Source organism: Pristiophorus japonicus, chromosome 10 (genome assembly GCF_044704955.1).
Source record: "Pristiophorus japonicus isolate sPriJap1 chromosome 10, sPriJap1.hap1, whole genome shotgun sequence".
Classification (NCBI taxonomy): Eukaryota; Metazoa; Chordata; class Chondrichthyes; family Pristiophoridae; genus Pristiophorus; species Pristiophorus japonicus.
In genome coordinates, this window is record NC_091986.1 from 214317136 (window position 1) to 214337502 (window position 20367).

Genomic DNA, 20367 nt, shown 5'->3' on the forward strand with positions numbered 1-20367 from the left:
ACATGCAAGACAGGGATTTTAAGCTTCAAATGTTTAAACCAAGTATTGTACAGACAAAAAGCTAGATTGCTAGATCGGAAGATCTGTCACATTCCCAAGTAACGTACGCAGAGGCCATATTTCCAGCTCCATAAATAAACTTGCAACACCTAAGCCCTGAAGTTCTGCAGGGCACTTCCCCTGATGATCTGCCATAACCCGGGGGGATGGGGATGGGAGAGGGGTGTCCTGTGGAAATGGTGTCAACAGATCATTCTCTGACAATTCCCTGGTAGAGATGGCTACAGTCTCGGAGAATCCCCATGGAATTGCAGGGCCCGAATGAAGGACACAGACCTTAGCTATAAAGCTCTAATAAAAGTTACTGAAAGGTGGTTGAACGCGATATGCAGTTTAAATATGATCCAAACACCGCGCGCACACACACACACACACACACACACACACACACGCGCAGTTTTCAGTTCTTCCGTGACCAGCACAAACTGATTAAACTCTTCGAAACCAAAAGCCCTATTTTATGATCATCTTTCTTTCCCTCCTCGCTGTTTCGCTAGTTAGAGAGAGAGCCAGTGATAGCGTTCATTTCCATTCAAAAGCATACGGTCCAGGAATCACCCTGACCTCCACACACACGCCGCCCTCCCCCCCCCCCGCTCCCCTCAGACAAATATCACACACAATACTGAAACTCGGTAACCTGCCGTATGAAGCAGGAGGGTTTGGGGGGAGTGAAACGAGACGGGGGGGAATATTATCCATTCCTTCCTCGCCCGCAACCCTCCCAATTATTTTGGCATGAGCTCTGTCATTTCCTCCCCCCAGCTCCCCGCTCCAAGACCTGGAATGGCCTCTGCCTGCCTCCCCCACACCCTCCTCTCTCTCTCTCCAGTTCACTGTATGCGGTTACACCTCTGCCCGAAGGTGCTGCTCACGCACACCGCTGCTATCGAGAGCCCGTGGATTGAGTTAATAATAAATCTAGACAAAGCAAATTCTTCAAACCAGAATTCAGAGCGAGAGACAAACAAAAAGAAATGTTACTCGGAACAGTAAACCACACAGTTTCAGTTCATAATTTGTTCGATATTTTGGCCCCATACACGCAGTCCAACAGAACATCAGCTGCTCTCAGTGTAAGTCGGTTATCCGAGTGTTATCAGAGACACACCAAACATCATAATACAAGCTGCAGTATTCCTTCTTTTCCCCTTTTACATAATAACCTCCCATTTAATCCTACGACACCTGGCAGTGCTTTAAAAAAATAAATACTAAAACTCGGCATGATCGGAATTATCTCGTCAGACTGTTTCTTCTCTTCATGATTCCTTCTACTCACAAACACCCGCTCCACAAAATCGGATAAAACAATTCCCGGGGCTGAGGTGTGGCTTGCTCCTTGCGAGAGATCTTCATTTCCGATGTCTTCTAGTGTTTCTTCGGAGGAGGCTCCACCCAAATAATAGGCCAAACACCAAGCAGAAACTGCAAATTTAACAAAACAAAGTCTTTAAACCGAAATTATACAAAGTAGCACTTGCATTCCGACAGCACCTTTCACGACTACCGGACGTCCCAAAGCGCTTTACAGCCGATGAAATAGTTGTGAAATAGTAGTCACTGTTGCAATGTGGGAAATGCGGCACCAATTTGCGCACAGCAAGCTCCCACAAACAGCAACGTGATAATGACCAGATAATCTGTTTTAGTGATGTTGGTTGAGGGATAAATTTAGGCCGGGACACCGGGGAGAACTTCCCTGCGCTTCTTTGAAATAGTAGCCATGGGATCCTTTATGTCCTCCTGAGAGAGCAGATAGAGGTCTCAGTTTAACATCTAACATGAAAGACGGCCCCTCCGACAGTGCAGCACTCCCTCAGGACTGCACTGGGAGTGTCAGCCTAGATTTTGTGAGTGGCACTTGAGTTTACCATAAATCTCTTTGACCAAGTTTTTGGTCACCTGTCCTAATATCTCCTCATGTGATTCGATGTCAAATTTTGTCTGATAACGCTCCAGTGACGTGCCTTGGGTGGTTTTAAAGGCGCTATATAAATGCAAGCTGTGGTTGTTGTTGGGTGGGCTGGCCTCTATTCAGCAATTGCCAGGGGTGGCACATTTGAAAGCAGGAGCTCGTCATGTGGGAAATGATAGGAATAGGCCCAAGGTTCCATCACATTAGTGGGACATTCCGAAAGTGTCCCTCGAACAAGACACGGCCTGGGATTGGGCCCCACAGTAAAAGGTTAACGAGCAACACTTTAATGCAATGACGGCTGTCTCCTTCCTGCAGTCAACGAACATGGAAACGCTGGATCGCCACCAAATACATAAACATTTCTACGCGTCATACAAAACAAGCCCGGAAACCGGAAGTTAAGTGTCCCCGTAGCGTAAGCGGCAGCTAGCTCAATTGGTTGAATGCAGGACGGGAATTAGAAGGCCCAGGGTTCAAACCCAGCCTCTCATCCTTCAAATGGGGAATAAAATAAGTACATGTAGGGCAATGCTAGTGAGTGCATGTTTGGGGTTTCAGAACCTGTGTACAATGCTGGCGTGAGATCGCAGCGGAGGTGAGGCGAACTTTTGGTGGAGGAGCGGCGAGAGATTGTGGCGGAGGTGCGGCAAATGAGAGTATGGGGCCCAGAAGAGCCAAGGGCCCAGGGGCAGCACGGGCCAGCCCACACTGCGATATGTGTGTCCGTGCAGCAGAGCAGGTCTCCAGTCGTCCTGGTTAACCCTTGCCACTGGATAAAGGCTTAGCTCTGTCAAGCCCGTGTGGTGGCTGATGTGCAACGGTCACCACACGTTAAAAAAATCCACGCACAGGCATCTTCCACCCCCTCAACTGGAGTTCAGGGCTGGAACATCAGGTCCTTCATTGAAACACCTGTGAACACATGTGGAAGCAAGTCATCCTCGTTCGAGGGACCGCCTATGATGATGACAATGCTAGTGAGTGCATGTTAGGGGCTGCAGAATCTGTGTACAATGCTAGTGATGCTGGGAGCTACTGCATGCAGTCCTGGTTCCTGATACTCCCACAAAGGAGATCAGCAGCACCTTGTGGCACCACCTGGCTAGTTAGGTCGCTTGTAGAATAAAGGGGGCTTTACTCTGTGGCTGGTGGCATTGTGCCTGTCTGGGGGGCACGATGGATGCTGACATTGAGCGACAACATTGGAACAAAGTCATCACTAGCAGCACCGACATCTTCGCTAAGCAAAAACAATTCATCAGACATGTTTTAAAAAAAAAAGAGAAGTACAACACAGGAAGGTACACCTTTGGACAAGGCAGGTGGAGTTCTCCTTGAATAGAAACTCTGGGGGTTAGTTCTGGAGGAAATACCAATCCCTGTGTATAAATGATGGGCACTTTAGATCAATATTTGTTGTGGAATGTTTTTGGAACAGATATTTTCATAAAGGCACCTTGGTCACAGAAAATAAAACCATGCAAAAACACCGACGGTAAACGGGGAGGCAGACTTGCAGTCCTGCCCCAATTTGTTGGTATTCCAAACTTGCCACAGGAACTTTTGACGGCCAGCTCACACATTCCGACGCACAGTGCTAGAAACCTTCTCAGCATCTTTTGTTGGCCTGCAGCAGCCCTTTTGACCTCATAAGCAGGCCAGATCTGCATTTCAGCTTTGGTTCAAACGGGAAGCACTGGTCACGGTCAGGATCTAGAAAGGGATGTAGGCTAAAGTTCCGGTTAACACCTGAACCTTTAACCGGCCCATCTCTCGCAGCCACGGACTGAAACCGAAGTAAATTCCCAACATGGTGTGCTTTTACTTCAGTGGAACTCGCAACCACAGGGAGTGGTTCAGGCGAATAGCGTTGATGCACTGAAGGGGGAAGCTAGATAAACACATGAGGGAGACAGTAATAGAAAGTTATGCTGATGGGGGGGGGGGGGTGGGTGGGGATGAAGAGGGCTGGAAGGAAGCTCTGGTGGAGCATAAACACCGGCACGGACCAGTTGGGCCGAATGGCTTGTTTCTGTGCTGTATATTCTAGGTCATCATCATAGGCAGTCCCTCGGAATCGAGGAAGACTTGCTTCCACTCTCAAAGTGAGTCCTTAGGTGGCTGAACAGTCCAATATGGCAATTACAGTCTCTGTCACAGGTGGGACAGACAGTCGTTGAAGGAAAGGGTGGGTGGGACTGGTTTGCCGCACGCTCCTTCCGCTGCCTGCGCTTGGTTTCTGCATGCTCTCGGCGACAAGACTCAAGCTGCTCAGCGCCCTCCCGGATGCACTTCCCCCACTTAGGGCGGTCTTTGGCCAGGGACTCCCAGGTGTCGGTGGGGATGGTGCACTTTTTTCAGGGAGGCTTTGAGGGTGTCCTTGTAACGTCTCCTCTGCCCACCTTTGGCTCACTTGCCGTGAAGGAGTTCCGAGTAGAGTGCTTGCTTTGGGACTCTCGTGAATGGCATGCGAACAATGTGGCCCGCTCAACGGAGCTGATCAAGTGTGATCAGTGCTTCGATGCTGGGGATGTTGGCCTGGTCGAAGACGCTAATGTTGTTGCGTCTGTCCTCCCAGGGGATTTGTATGTAATTTACATCGGTCGCAGCGAACCTTTGAACCACTGCGTTACGTTTAGACAAACCATGTCCCAGGTGGGATTAATCTTGGTTTTCTAGTCCCCTCTCCAGCTCACAGCGTTGCAGCAACCTGCTCGTGAATTCTTGCATTTCAATATGGATTTTTTTACAAATAATTGACGAAAACAATGGAAGGGAAAGCTTCACAGTAGGCAGAACTTTATATTGTGCGCTGTGCTTCATATATAAAATGGCTCCTGGCCCCACCCCCTGTGGGAGGTGCAAACTCTTGCTGGGGTATAAACCCCTCGGCACCAGCTACAACTATAAGGGAATGGTAAGTAATGCAGCTGTGCCCATGTCACAATGAAATACATTTTTTTTTTAAAGAAAAGGACATCCATAACACATACAATTCTGTACAGCGTGCTTCATGCTGAATGGATTTTGTATTGCCCAGCTCAGTAGGACAGGGGGCGTGACAGGGTAGATGCAGAGAGGATGTTTCCCTTCGTGGGGGAATCTAGAACTAGGGGCCATAGTTTCAGAATAAGGGGCTGTCCATTTAAAATGGAGATGAGGAGGAATTTCTTCTCTGAGGGTCAAGAATCTGTGGAATTTTCACCTCAGAGAGCTGTGGAGGCTGGGTCGTTGAATATATTTAAGGCGGAGATCGACAGATTTTTGAACGGTAAGGGAGTAAAGGATAAGAACATAAGTACATAAGAATTAGGAACAGGAGTAGGCCATCTAGCCCCTCGAGCCTGCTCCGCCATTCAATAAGATCATGGCTGATCTGGCCGTGGACTCAGCTCCACTTACCCGCCCGCTCCCCATAACCCTTAATTCCTTATTGGTTAAAAATCTATCTATCCGTGATTTGAATACATTCAATGAGCTAGCCTCAACTGCTTCCTTGGGCAGAGAATTCCACAGATTCACAACCCTCTGGGAGAAGAAATTCCTTCTCAACTCGGTTTTAAATTGGCTCCCCCGTATTTTGAGGCTGTGCCCCCTAGTTCTAGTCTCCCCGACCAGTGGAAACAACCTCTCTGCCTCTATCTTGTCTATCCCTTTCATTATTTTAAATCTTTCTAAAAGATCACCCCTCATCCTTCTGAACTCCAATGAGTAAAGACCCAGTCTACTCAATCTATCATCATAAGGTAACCCCCTCATTTCCGGAATCAGCCTAGTGAATCGTCTCTGTACCCCCTCCAAAGCCAGTATATCCTTCCTTAAGTAAGGTGACCAAAACTGCACGCAGTACTCCAGGTGCGGTCTTACCAATATCCTATACAGTTGCAGCAGGACCTCCCTGCTTTTGTACTCCATCCCTCTCGCAATGAAGGCCAACATTCCATTCGCCTTCCTGATTACCTGCTGCACCTGCAAACTAACTTTTTGGGATTCATGCACAAGGAACTCCAAAAGAGTTTCATGCACAAGGATTTTGTTTGCTCCAAAAGAGTTTCATGCACAAGGACCTCCAGGTCCCTCTGCACCTCAGCATGTTGTAATTTCTCCCCATTCAAATAATATTCCCTTTTACTTTTTTTTTTCCAAGGTGGATGACCTCACACTTTCCAGCATTGTATTCCACCTGCTAAACCTTAGCCCATTCGCTTAACCTATCTAAATCTCTTTGCAGCCTCTTTGTGTCCTCTACACAACCCGCTTTCCCATTAATCTTTGTGTCATCTGCAAATTTTGTTACACCACACTCTGTCCCCTCTTCCAGGTCATCTATGTATATTGTAAACAGTTGTGGTCCCAGCACCGATCCCTGTGGCACACCACTAACCACCGATTTCCACCCCGAAAAGGACCCATTTATCCCGACTCTCTGCTTTCTGTTAGCCAGCCAATTCTCTATCCATGCTAATACATTTCCTCTGACTCCGTGTACCTTTATCTTCTGCAGTAACCTTTTGTGTGGCACCTTATCGAATGCCTTTTGGAAATCTAAATACACCACATCCATCGGTACACCTCTATCCACCATGCTCGTTATATCCTCAAAGAATTCCAGTAAATTAGTTATACATGATTTCCCCTTCATGAATCCATGTTGCGTCTGCTTGATTGCAGTATTCCTATCTAGATGTCCCGCTATTTCTTCCTTAATGATAGTTTCAAGCATTTTCCCCACTACAGATGTTAAACTAACCGACCTATAGTTACCTGCCTTTTGTCTGCCCTCTTTTTTAAACAGAGGAGTGACATTGGCTGCTTTCCAATCCGCTGGTACCTTCCCAGAGGCCAGAGAATTTTGGTAGATTATAACGAATGCATCTGCTATAATTTCCGCCATCTCTTTTAATACCCTGGGATGCATTTCATCAGGACCAGGGGACTTGTCTACCTTGAGTCCCATTAGCCTGTCCAGCACTACCCCCCTAGTGATAGTGATTGTCTCAAGCTCCTCCCTTCCCACATTCCTGTGACCAGCAATTTTTGGCATGGTTTTTGTGTCTTTCACTGTGAAGACCGAAGCAAAATTGTTTACGGTCTCAGCCATTTCCACATTTCCCATTATTAAATCCCCCTTCTCATCTTCTAAGGGACCAACATTTACTTTAGTCACTCTTTTCCGTTTTATATATCTGTAAAAGCTTTTACTATCTGTTTTTATGTTTTGCGCAAGTTTACCTTCGTAATCTATCTTCCCTTTCTTTATTGCTTTCTTAGTCATTCTTTGCTGTTGTTTAAAATTTTCCCAATCTTCTAGTTTCCCACTAACCTTGGCCACCTTATACGCATTGGTCTTTGATTTGATACTCTCCTTTATTTCCTTGGTTATCCACGGCTTGTTAGCCCTTCTCTTACCACCCTTCTTTTTCACTGGAATATATTTTTGTTGCGCACTATGAAAGAGCTCCTTAAAAGTCCTCCACTGTTCCTCAATTGTGCCACTGTTTAGTCTGTGTTTCCAGTCTACTTTAGCCAACTCTGCCCTCATCCCACTGTAGTCCCCTTTGTTTAAGCATAGTACGCTTGTTTCTGACACAACTTCCTCACCCTCAATCTGTATTACAAATTCAACCATACTGTGATCACTCATTCCGAGAGGATCTTTTACTCGGAGATTGTTTATTTTTCCTGTCTCGTTACACAGGACCAGATCTAAGATAGCTTGCTCCCTTGTAAGTTCTGTAACATACTGTTCTAAGAAACAATCCCGTATGCATTCTATGAATTCCTCCTCCAGGCTACCCCGTGCGATTTGAGTTGACCAATCGATATGTAGGTTAAAATCCCCCATGACTACTGCTGTTCCTTTTTCACATGCCTCCATTATTCCCTTGATTATTGCCCTCCCCACCGTGAAGTTATTATCTGGGGGCCTATAAACTACGCCCACCAGTGACTTTTTCCACTTACTATCTCTAATCTCCACCCACAATGATTCAACATTTTGTTCATTAGAGCCAATATAGTCTCTCACAACTGCCCTGATATCATCCTTTATTAACAGAGCTACCCCACCTCCTTTCCCTTCTTGTCTATCTTTCCGAATCGTCAGATACCCCTGTATGTTTAATTTCCAGTCTTGGCCACCCTGCAACCATGTTTCTGTAATGGCCACCAAATCATACCCATTTGTAATGATTTGTGCCGTCAACTCATTTACTTTATTTCGAATGCTGCGTGCGTTTAGGTAGAGTGTTTTAATCCTAGTTTTTAAACCATGATTTCTAGCTTTGACCCTTCCTGCAGTCCCTTTTTATTCAGTGGCCCTTTTTGTTTTTTGCCTTGGGTTTCTCTGCCCTCCACTTTTACTCATCTCCTTTCTGACTTTTGCTTTTGTCTCCTTTTTGTTTCCCTCTGTCTCCCTGCATTGGTTCCCATTCCCCTGCCATATTAGTTTAACTCCTCCCCAACAGCACTAGCAAACATTCCCCCTCGGACATTGGTTCCGGTCCTGCCCAGGTGCAGACCGTCCGGTTTGTACTGGTCCCACCTCCCCCAGAACCTGTTCCAATGCCCCAGGAATTTGAATCCCTCCCTGCTGCACCACTGCTCAAGCCACGTATTCATCTGCGCTATCCTGCGATTCCTACTCTGACTAGCACGTGGCACTGGTAGCAATCCCGAGATTACTACTTTTGAGGTCCTACTTTTTAATTTAGCTCCTAGCTCCTTAAATTCGTCTTGTAGGACCTCATCCTCCCTTTTTTTTACCTATGTCGTCGGTACCAATGTGCACCACGACAACTGGCTGTTCTCCCTCCCTTTTTAGAATGTCCTGTGCCCGCTCCGAGACATCCTTGACCCTTGCACCAGGGAGGCAATATACCATCCTGGAGTCTCGGTTGCGGCCGCAGACACGCCTATCTATTCCCCTTACAATTGAATCCCCTATCACTATCGCTCTCCCACTCTTTTTCCTGTCCTCCTGTGCAACAGAGCCAGCCACAGTGCCATGAACTTGGCTGCTGCTGCCCTCCCCTGATGAGTCATCCCCCTCAACAGTACTCAAAGCAATGTATCTGTTTTGCAGGGGGTTGACCGCAGGGGACCCCTGCACTACCTTCCTTGCACTGCTCTTCCTGCTGGTCTTCCATTCCCTAGCTGGCTGTGGACCCTTCACCTGCTAAGACCAACTCGCTACATTATGAGGAACAGGCAGAAATTTGGAGTTGAGGCCAAGATCAGATCAGCCATGATCTTATTGAATGGCGGAGCAGGCTCGAGGGGCCGTATAGCTGACTCATGCTCCTGTTCTTAACCCAAAGTGGATGGAAATTTCAGCAAAGTGGATACAAGACCAGACTTGAAGATGCAGCTGAGCTGTTGAAAGAGGTATACCATCCTGCCAATGTTCACCGGCCTGGCTTCCACAGAATCGTAAATGCAGATATTGCACAAACTAGAACTGTATTTCCTGGAATTTACAGGGATCGAATTTTCAAGATTTAAAAAAAAATTAATTCCCGAATATCTCTGGCATTTATTGCACACCTTCGAGAAGTTGGTGGTGAGCCGCCTTCTTGAATACAGCCGAGTGGCACAGTTGTGGGCCTGGAGTCACATATTGGCCAGACCGGGTAAGGACTGCAGATTTCCTTCCCTAAAGGACAGTATTGAACCAGATGGGTTTTTAGACAATCCGGTATTTTCATGGTTGCCATTACTGAAATTAGCGTTTTATTCCAGATTTATTTAATTGAATTTAAAGTCCCCAGCTGCCGTGGTGGGATTTGAACTCGTGTCTCTGGATCATTAGTCCAATCCTCTGGATTTCTGGTCCAGTAACATAACCACGATGCTACCGTACCTCATTAGTTCACCCACTATTAAGGGAAACTGCTGGAGTGTAAACTATTTCCACTGGTTGGTGAGCCTAGGACTCGGGGACATAGGCCTTATTCTAACATTTAGGCTTTCAGGAGTGAAGATTGGAAAGATTGCCACATGCAAAGGGTGTTAGAAGCTTGGAACATTCTACTGCAAACGGCTGTTAATGCTAGGTTAATTATTAATTTTCAATCCGAGGTGGATAGATTTTTGTTAACCGATTAAGGGATATGGGGCAAAGGAGTTAGGTCACAGATCAACCATGATATCATTGAATGGCTGAACACCAGAGGCCTCATGAGGAAAAACATTTTTATGCAAAGAGTGGTTAGGATTTGTACTGCACTGCCTGATAGGGTGGTGGATACAGATTCAATAGTAGCTTTCAAGAGAGAATTGAATAAATATTTGAAGGAGAAAAAATTGCAGAGATGTGGGGAAAGAGCGGGGGAGTGGGACTAACTGGATTGCTCTTTGAAACTCGACAGGCCGAATGGCCTCCTTATGTGCAATACTAGTCTATGATTCTGATTCCAACAGGCTCAAGAGGCCAAATGAATACATATGTTCCTATAAGAGGTTGGATAATTGGGTATCTGCTACACGGAGGGAAACCATTCTCCCTCCCTTTCAATACAAAGATCTTGGGAGAACATAACCTTGTCTTCAAAAGCTTTAAACTTATGATCGCTAATTGGCATGTCAACAGGCTTGGCTTACCTTCACTTTAGGTCGGTATTTCAAGTATAGAGTTCTGGTGTACATACTGAAAAAGATAAACAAGAAACTTGGATCAGAGATAGCAATAAATAAAAGCGTATCAGAAGTTGAAATCTGTGACGATTAAAATCATATTAAGCACAACTGCATGCTGATCATTATTGTGCTTGGCTACTTTCAGCAAGGCCTTTCATCTTGCAACATTGCTTGACCCAAACTAGAACTAAATGTTCTCAGCTGTGTGTGCCAGGGCTATGGCAAAATACAGCTTGCAACATGGCTTTTTGAAATTCACCCACCTAATCCAATTTGTCTTCTTCTGAAGATACCGACGTGCCGAGGCACTGTTCTATGGATGCGGGGCATTCTCTGGCACCCTGCCCCACGTCGTCTAGACAGTACGTGAAAGGTTTTGTGGCTTTAGATGAATCAAGAGCCAAACCCCATCCTGTTCCTACCTGACATGCCATGTCAGCCGTGGCTCAGTGGGTAGCACTCTCGCCTCTGCATCAGAAGGTTGTGGGTTCAAGTCCCCACTCCAGGGACTTGAGCAAAAATATCTAAGGTGACACCTGAGGCAGTGCTGCATCTTTCGGATGTGATGTTAAACTGAGGCCGCATCTGCCCGCTGAGGTGGACGCAAAAGATCCGATGACACTAACTTAAAGAGCAGCAGGGGAATTCTTCCCGGCGTCCTGGCCAATATTTATCCCTCAGTTAACATCACTAAAAAAAACAGGTCATCTGGACATCATCAAAGTGTTGTTTGTGGGATCTTGCTGTGCTCAAATTGGCTGCTGCGTTTGCTACATTGCAAGAGTGACTGCACATCAAAAAGTAATTCATTGGCTGTGAAGCACTTTGGGGCGTCCTGAGGCTGTGAAAGGAGCTATATAAATGCAAATCTTTCTTTTTATTCTTGATATCTACAGGTCCACTTTGCATCGAGGGCCAGGGATAGGGATCAGGAATGTGAAACTCGGTATTTTTTTTCCTCCCCAAAAGATTCTGAGTGTATCGGCTAACTGCAGCACCCTGTCTCAACTAACAGTCAAATTAACAATATGCATTTATAGAGCACCTTTATTATGTTTTCTACACTCCAACAGTGACTGCACTCAAAGTACTTCATTGGCTGTAAAGTGCTTTGAGACGTCCGGTGGTCGTGAAAGGCGCTATATAAATCCAAGTCTTTCTTTCTTTAACGTAGTAAAATGCCCCAAGGCGCTTCACAGGTGCGCACAACAAAATTTGACACCGAGCCGCAGACACACATTAGGGCAGGTGACCAAAAGCTTGGCCAAAGAGGTAGAGTTTAAGAAGAGAGAAAGAGATAGCGAGGCAAAGAGGTGTAGGGAGGGAATTCCAGAGTTTAGGGTCTAGGCAGTTAAAGGTACAGCCGCCAATGGTGGAGCGAAGGAAATCATAAATGCGCATGAGGGCAGAATGAAGTAATATCTCTCCTGGCTACTATAACCTTCGAGCTTTTAAAACCTACGCTTGCATCACCTAACCAGCGCTTTCTGATTGACCTCTTTTTAAAAAAAACACACATTTTTATCTTGCTGCTGTTGAATCCTGTTTAGATTTAACTTTGCATTGCACCAAATCAGAATCAAAGATGCTTAAAATGTACTCTGCTCCTCTGTGGTATGAGTGGTTTGTTATACTACATATGCTACTTTAAGTCTGATCATCTGCAGGGTGAAACTCAAAGCCAGCAGATCCCTTCGGGCGTGATATTCAGCTTTGGTTTGTTCTGCCTGCCCCAGTAAAGGTGAACTTCAATGGCACTATTTCAAGACGAGCATGGAGTATCCCAAGTGTCCTGGAAAACATTCCTTCCTCAACCAATACCCCCCAGAAAAATACCTACTGGCCAGTCATCTAGATTGATTCCTGGGATGAGAGGGTTGTTCTACGAGGAGAGATTGAGTAGGTTGAGCCTATTCTCGCTGGGGTTTAGAAGAATAAGAGCTGATCTCATTGCAACATAAAAGATTCTGAGAGGAATTGACAGGTTAAATGCCGAGAGGTTGTTTCCCCTGACTGGGGAGTCTCGAACTAGCGGGGGCATAGTCTCAGGATAAGGGGTCGGCCATTTAGGACTGAGATGTGGAGGAATTTCTTCACTCAGAGGGTGGTGAATCTTTGGAATTCTCTCCCCCGGAGGGCTACGGATGGCTGAATCGTTGAGTATATTCAAGGCTGAGATAGATTGATTTTTGGACTCTCGGGGAGTCGAGGGATATGGAGATCAGGCAGGAAAGGTTGAAGATCAGCCATGATCTTACTGAATGCCGGAGCAGACTCGCGGGGCTGTATGGCCTACTCCTGCTCCTATTTCTTATTTTCCTTTGATTATCTCATTGATGTTGGTGGGATACCGCTGGTGCAGAATGGTTGCCATGACTGCCTCAATAAATAAATAAGTCATTGCACTCCAAAAGTAAGTTGATACGGCTCTATACAACTTTAACTATTATTTATACTGTCCTCGTTTCATTCTCTGCCTAGCACAAAGGAGCACGAGAAAGTCTTGGATTTATAAAATGCTTTCCATGACCTCGGGATATTCCAAAGCACATTAAAGTACTTTTGGAATTGTAGTCACTATTGTAATGTGTGCAGAGCTCCATTCTTTGGCATTCAATTGCCAATAATTAGCCAGGAGACACGACTCTCTGCTAACATTAAAAAATTACACTCACATCCCAATTTGATGCAGAAAAGCAACTGATGGGAGCAGCGAGTCAGAAGAGAGCTACCAAAGGATTAGACACATCACAAAAGAAAAAAAAACAAGATTAAAGGGTCAACCACCGACATGAATTGCAATCTGGCAAGTTGCTATACTGTCATTTTATGGAGTTGGAAAACAGCACTGCACCCACCTTCTCCCCGATTAGTTGGCAACAATACATTGTCCAGCCCTTGCGGCACAAGTTTTATTTGGTTGCATCCCTTCTAAGTCTTAGCCTTTTCTCCACATACTGCGCTCTTGTTCCTACAATATAGCGCGAGTTCAGTGCAGCCTGAGCGTCGAGTAAAAGTTTAAAATGCTCGAGCGACTGGTAACAAATTCATCTTTTCAAATAGCTGTAAAGGCTAAATCAACCTATTTTCTTCCCCAATACATTCAAAATGTCACTCCGTTTAATTAGTAGGTATTTCCGTTTTATTTTTCTCACAGTCCAAGTCTGCCCTTTGCACATGACCCCCGGGTCATGGTCTGGCTTTTAGACTCCAACTATTTGTTTGCAATGTGCCCCTTGACCCCACCACCCCCCCACCCCGCCTTCTACAGCCCGTTTCCTAAACATCCTTAAAAAAAATGAATCTTTCAGTCATGTTTCATTGTTCCAAAATCCATCGTGCAGCTGGAACAACAACTTGTATTTATATAGCGCCTTGAACTTAGTGAAACGTCCCAGGGCGCTTCACAGGAGTGTTATGAGATAAAATATTTGACACCGAGCCGCATAAGTAGAAATTAGCGCAGGTGACCAAAAGCTTGGTCAAAGAGGTAGGTTTTTTAAGGAGCGACGTGAAGGGGGAAAGAGTGTTAGAGAGGTGGAGAGGTTTAGGCAGGGAGTTCCAGAGCTTGGGGCCTAGGCAACAGAAGGCACGGCCAACGATGGTTGAGCGATTATAATCAGGAATGTTCAGGAGGGCAGAATTAGAGGAGCGCAGACTTCTTGGAGGGTTGTGGGGCTGGAGGAGATTACAGGGATAGGGAGGGGCGAGGCCAAGGAGGGATTTGAAAATAAGGATGAGAATTTTGAAATCGAGGCATTGCTTAACCGGGAGCCAATGTACAGGGGTAATGGGTGAGTGGGGCTTTGTGCGAGTCAGGACATGGGTAGCCGAGTTTTGGATCCTCCAGTTTACGAAGTGTAGAATCAGTAAGTATACTTCATCTGACATTAGCAAATGTGCCCAACAAACACACAAGAACATAAATATCAGGAGCAAGGAAAGACTATTCATCCCATCACACATCCTCCAGCCAGAATCGATGTATGATTATTCAGTTATGGTCTTCCCTCCCCTGCATCATCCACTATGGAAAAAAAAGAACGAATTTATATAGCACCTTTCACAACCTCAGGACATCCCAATAAAATAGAAACATAGAAAATAGGTGCAGGAGTTGGCCTTCGAGCCTGCACCACCATTCAATATGATCATGACTGATCATGCAACTTCAGTACCCCATTCCTGCAAAGTCACTGTGGCAGCCAACGTGCACACAGCAAGCTCCCAGAAAAAGTGATGAGTTTAAATGAGCAGATTATCTGTTTTAGTGATGTTGATTGAGGGCCGATTATTATCCGGAACACCGGGGATAACGCCCCTGCTTTTCTTCGAATAGTGCTGTCAGATCCTCCGCGTCCACCCGAGAGGGTAGATGGGTTTAACGTCTAAAACCAAAAGACGGCACCCTCTGACAGCGCAGCACTCCCTCAGTACTGCACTGGAGTGTCAGCCTTGATTACGTGCTCAAGTCTATGGACTGAGGCTTGAACCCACAACCCTTCTGTCTGGGACTGAGCCAAGGCTAACACCTATATCTTGATCTGCTACTTTAAGCAATACTAAATTCGTTCCCCTACATTCGTGAATAAAATAATCAAATCAATGATGTTAATGTTTCTATAACAGAGAGCAATTTAGCTTAATTTTAAAAAGGTGCCAATTAATCCCAGGAAGGAATATTTTTTTTCTCATTTCTAATCTGCCAGAGGGCTTGTGAATTGCGTACACATGTCCTGTTGTGTTGTACTCATTGTCCAAGTTAAGTTGCCCTCTTTACGTCAGCCGTATCCATACCTTTCATTATTCTGAAAACCATTTGATCATTCAACCACGAACATTCGTCGTTGGTTTTGATTTAGTGTTCAAATCAACTGGGGTTGAAAAATAAAATTTAAGCGAGGGTTGGAAGCCACAACCTTAACCGCTTTCACCCTCGCTGAATGGGGGAGAGTTTTGTTGTTTTAGGAACCAACATTAATGGTGAGGCTAATAATGGCGAGGTATTTCGGTAATGTAATGTTAAGGGATGCATTAGAAAGTGCAGCGAAGAGGGTGCAGGTTAGTTAAAGGTCTTTGGGGGCTAAGTTACAAAGAGAGTAACTTAGCCCCCAAAGACCTTTAACTAACCTGCACACTAGAGAATAAGACAGCCGAGGAGAGACCCGAGACAGGGTCTTCAGCATAATGAAAGATATAGAAAAAGTTGATATTAAATAGCTTGTTTTACTTGAAGTGAGCACAGGATGAAAGGACACAAACACAAAATTCATCAAGCTCTGAGCAAGGGCAGAGATTAGAAAACAATCTTCCTCCCACCCCACCCCCCTAAGGAGATAGTGGACATGTGGAACAAACTCCGAGAATGCTCAGGGTCAATTAACAGTTTTAAAAATTATCTTTGAGTAGGGGGATTAATATTACAACCTGATTCATTTCCCCTGGGGAGGCAAGGGAAGGAGCTTTGTGTTCCTTACAGTAGGAGATGAACAGGTGGTGGTGTGGGAGGGGTGTCTACAATAGAATAATCATACATGGACTCTGGATAGAGCAGGTTTGACAGGATGGCCTTAACAGTCTATGGATTTCCTTTCTCTTTCTTGCAGCTCCAAACTACACCCGACCCACATGGGGAAATAGCCATGTCACAATTCTTAATACAGCTGTTCCTTACGCTGATGATATATATATAACAGTTAGAAACCGAGAAATCTTGCTTCTATTTCTTTCTCGTCATTTCAGTTTAGTTTCAACCACTGTTGACGTTTAATTATGTTTATCATACAATCACAGAAATTACAGCACGGAAGGAGGCCATTTCTGCCCATCGTGTCTGCGCCGCCCGACAAAGAGCTACCCAGCCTAATCCCACTTTCCAGCTCTAGGTCCGTAGCCCTGTAGGTTACGGCACTTCAAGTGCACATCCAAGTACTTTTTAAATGTGGTGAGGGTTTCTGCCTCTACCACCCTTTCAGAGAGTGAGTTCCAGACCCCTCTCTGGGTGAAAAATGTTCTCCTCAAATCCCCTCTAAACCTCCTACCAATTACTTTAAACCTATGCCCCCTGGTTATTGACCCCTCTGCTAAGGGGAATAGGTCCTTCCTATCCACTCTATCTAGGCCCTTCATAATTTTATACACCTCAATTAAATCTCCCCTCGGCCTCCTCTGTTCCAAAGAAAACAACTCCAACCCATCCAATCTTTCTTCATCACTAAAATTCTCCAGTCCAGGCAACATCGTCATAAATGTGGTGACTAGAACTGCACTCAGCACTCTAGCTATGGCCTAAGTAGTGTTTTATACAGTTCAAGCATAACCACCTTGCTCTTGTATTCTATACCTCGGCTAATAAAGGCAAGTATTCCGTATGCCTTCTTAACCACCTTATCTAACTAACTGCTACCTTCAGAGATCTATGGGCCCAAGTTTCGAGCCTGACCTGGACGCCCGTTTTCCGCGCCACAAAGTGCGCCTAAAAAAACCCTCCGTATTCTCCACCTCCCTGCAGGTCCTCTGGCCCTCGGCGCAGCGCAGCAGGAGATGTAGGGGCGGAGCGAGGTCCCTGAGCTGAAAACAGTGCCGGGACCTCTGCACATTGGGCGCGCAAGTGCAGTAGCTCCAGGCACCCGAAACTGTGTGGGAGGGGCCCGAAGCACACAGCCCCTAGCCCTGGCCGAATGGCCTCACTGGGGCTGCGTGAATAAGGCTCCTCCCACGGCCAGCTCCTGCTTCCTCCCGACCCGACTCCCACTCCCCCCCCCACCCCCGGACTGGATCCGACCCGACTCCCGCTCCCCACCGCCCCCGGACTGGATCCGACCTGACCTCCCTCCCCCCCCCCCACCCCCCTTCCCCTCCCTCCCTCCGATCCGAACCGAACCGACCTCCGACCCAACGCCACCTACCTGTAAATCTGGTGCTGGGGACGGGCCCGGCCCGTTCAGCCTCCCTCCCCCTTCTCCTTTGCCCCCCCCCCCCAAATCTCCTTCCCCCCCCCCAATCTCCCCTTTATCCCCTTCTCCCCCCCCACCCCCTTCTCCCTCCCTCCCTCCCCCTTCTCCCTCCCTCCCTCCTCCCCCCCCTTCCCCTCTCCCCCTTCCCTCCCTCTGCTCCCCCCCTCTCTCCCTCTACCCTCGCTGTCAGAAACACAGACACAGACAGACAGAGAGATAGAGACACTGACAGAGACACATTGGGGGCGGGGCATCCCAGCACGCTGTTGGAGGGCTCCCAGTGCTGCAGTCGGTGAGTAGAAAATGTTTTATTTATTGATTTTTTTTGATTGATTTATTGGTTGATTTATTGATGTTTTTATCATTTATTATTGATGATGGCTCTTTATTTGTAAAACTGAAGTGTTTAATGTTTGTAAACTTCCCTTTAAACCCCCCCCCCCCACCATTCCCTACGCCTGATTTGTAACCTACGCCTGATTTTCTAAAGTGTCGACAAGGTTTTTTCGAGCGTACAAAAATCTTCACTTACTCCATTCTAAGTTAGTTTGGAGTAAGTTTTCACTGACGAAACTTTGAAAACAGGCGTAAGTGGCTGGACACGCCCCCTTTTGAAAAAAAAATTCTTTGAAACTGTTCTAACTGACTAGAACTGGAGCAAACTAAATGACGAGAATTCCGATTTCTAAGATACTCCGTTCTATACCAGTTGCTCCTAAAAATCAGGAGCAAATCATGTGGAAACTTGGGGCCCATAGACTTACACTCCAAGGTCCCTCTGTTCCTCTACACTTCTCAGTGCCCTACCATTTAATGTGTATTCCCTTGCCTTGTTAGCCCTCCTCAAATGCATTACCTCATACTTCTCCGGACTGAATTCCATTTGCTACTGTTTTGCCCACCTGACCAGTTCATTGATATTCTTCCTGCAGTCTTTTTCATTATCAACCACACATCCAATTTTTGTACCATTTGCAAACTTCTTAATCATACCCCCTACATTCAAGTCCAAATCATTGCTATATATACCACAAAAAACAAGGGACCTAGTACTGAGCCCTGTAGAACCCCACTGGAAACAGCCTTAGTCACAAAAACACCCATTACCCTTTGTTTCCTGCCTCAGCCAATTTTGGATACAATCTGCCACTTTGCCTTGGATCCCATGGTCTTTTATTTTCATGGCCAGTCTGCCATGTGGGACCATATCAAAATCCTTGCTAAAATCCATATAAACTACATCAAACGCAATACCCACATCAACCCTCCTTGTTACCTCCTCAGGTTAGTCAGACGTGACCTTCCCTTAACAAATCCATGCTGACTGTCCTTGATTAATCAGTGTCTTTCTAAATGAAGATTTATCCTGTCCCTCAGAATTTTTTCCAATAATTTCCCCACTACTGAGGTTAGGCTGACTGGCCTATAATTACTTGGTCTATCCCTTTTTAAACAATGGTTCAACATTGGCAGTCCTCTGGCACCACACCTGTAGCCAGAGAGGATTGGAATATAATGGTCAGAGCCTCTGCTATTTCCTCTTTTGCTTCTCTTAACAGCCTGGGATACACTTCATCCTGGCCTGGGGATTTATCCACTTTCAAAGCTGCTAAACCCCTTAATACTTCCTCTCTCACTATGTTTATTTCATCTAATATTTCACACCCCTCTTCCCTGATTGCAATGTCTGCATCGCCCCTCTCTTTTGTGAAAACAGATGCAAAGTATTCATTAGGAACCAAATCCATGTCTTCTGCCTTCACGCACAGATTACCTTTATGGTCTCTAATAGACCCTACTCTTTCTTTAGTTTCTTGCTCTAAATGTATTTATCAAATATTTTTGGGTTTTCCTTGATGTTGCTTGCCAATATTTTTTCATGCTCTCCCTTTGCTTTCCTGATATCTTTTTTTAATTGCACCCCTGTGCTTCTTATACTCCTCTAGAGTTTCTGCAGTGTTGAGTTCCCGGTATCTGTCATAAGCTTTCCTTTTTTCTTTATCCTACCTTGCATGCCCCTTGACATCCAAGGGGCTCTAGATTTGTTAGTCCCACTCTTTTTCTTTAAAGGAACAGACTTGCTCTGGACCCTCGCTATCTCCTCCTTGAATGCCTCCCAGTGCTCTGACACTGATTTACCTTCAAGTACCAGATTGAACCTCCCTTATCCGGGACCTGGCCTGTTCTGGATAAGGGATTTTTCCGGACCGAGGGGTGGTCACGGTACAGGTACTGAACAAGAGGATATCGGGGCTGGCTGGCTTGGGGCTGGGAATGCGGCAGAGAGATCGGGGGGGGGGCGGTGGATCGTGGGATCAGGCCAGCGATTGCGGGAGTCGGCAGCGAGGAAGGACTTCAATTTGTTCAAGTCGGAGTTCTGTGCATGCGCCACCCGGTGGTCAGGAGTGGTTATGGATGAAGGGTGGTTCTGGATGAGGGAGTTCTGGATAAGGGAGGTTCAACCTGTAGCTGAACCTCTTTCAGTCCTCTTCGGAGATATGATTTAGCCACTTAGTAAAATTAGCTTTTCCCCAAGTAAAAACTTTTATGCCCCGTCTATCGTTGTACTTTTCTATAAGTACCCTAAATCTAACTGAATTATGATCACATTCCCGAATGGAATGAGATCACACTGGGCTAGTATTGCGCTGTCGCTGCACAATATACACTTTGCACAGAACCTTGGCTTTTGAAAGCAATAAACATCTACTTACTTAGATGTTGTAAAATAACGAGTACTAATAAAATAGCAGAAAAGTATGGTTTTACAATGATCGAGTACGATGAGTAATG

General features: G+C 45.9%; 1 protein-coding gene across 1 annotated transcript in view; it reads right to left on the reverse strand.

Annotated features, from left to right (window-relative positions):
• Positions 1-666: 666 nt before the first annotated feature.
• The window catches only part of acer3 (alkaline ceramidase 3), a 271554-nt gene continuing 251853 nt past the window's right edge, over positions 667-20367 (reverse strand). The window contains exons 10-11 of the mRNA XM_070891651.1: positions 10583-10628; positions 667-1488 (exon numbers count right to left, since the gene is read on the reverse strand). Of these exons, the coding sequence (XP_070747752.1) occupies positions 1432-1488; positions 10583-10628 (103 nt within the window). The 3' untranslated portion in view covers positions 667-1431. The remainder of the gene's footprint in view (positions 1489-10582; positions 10629-20367) is intronic.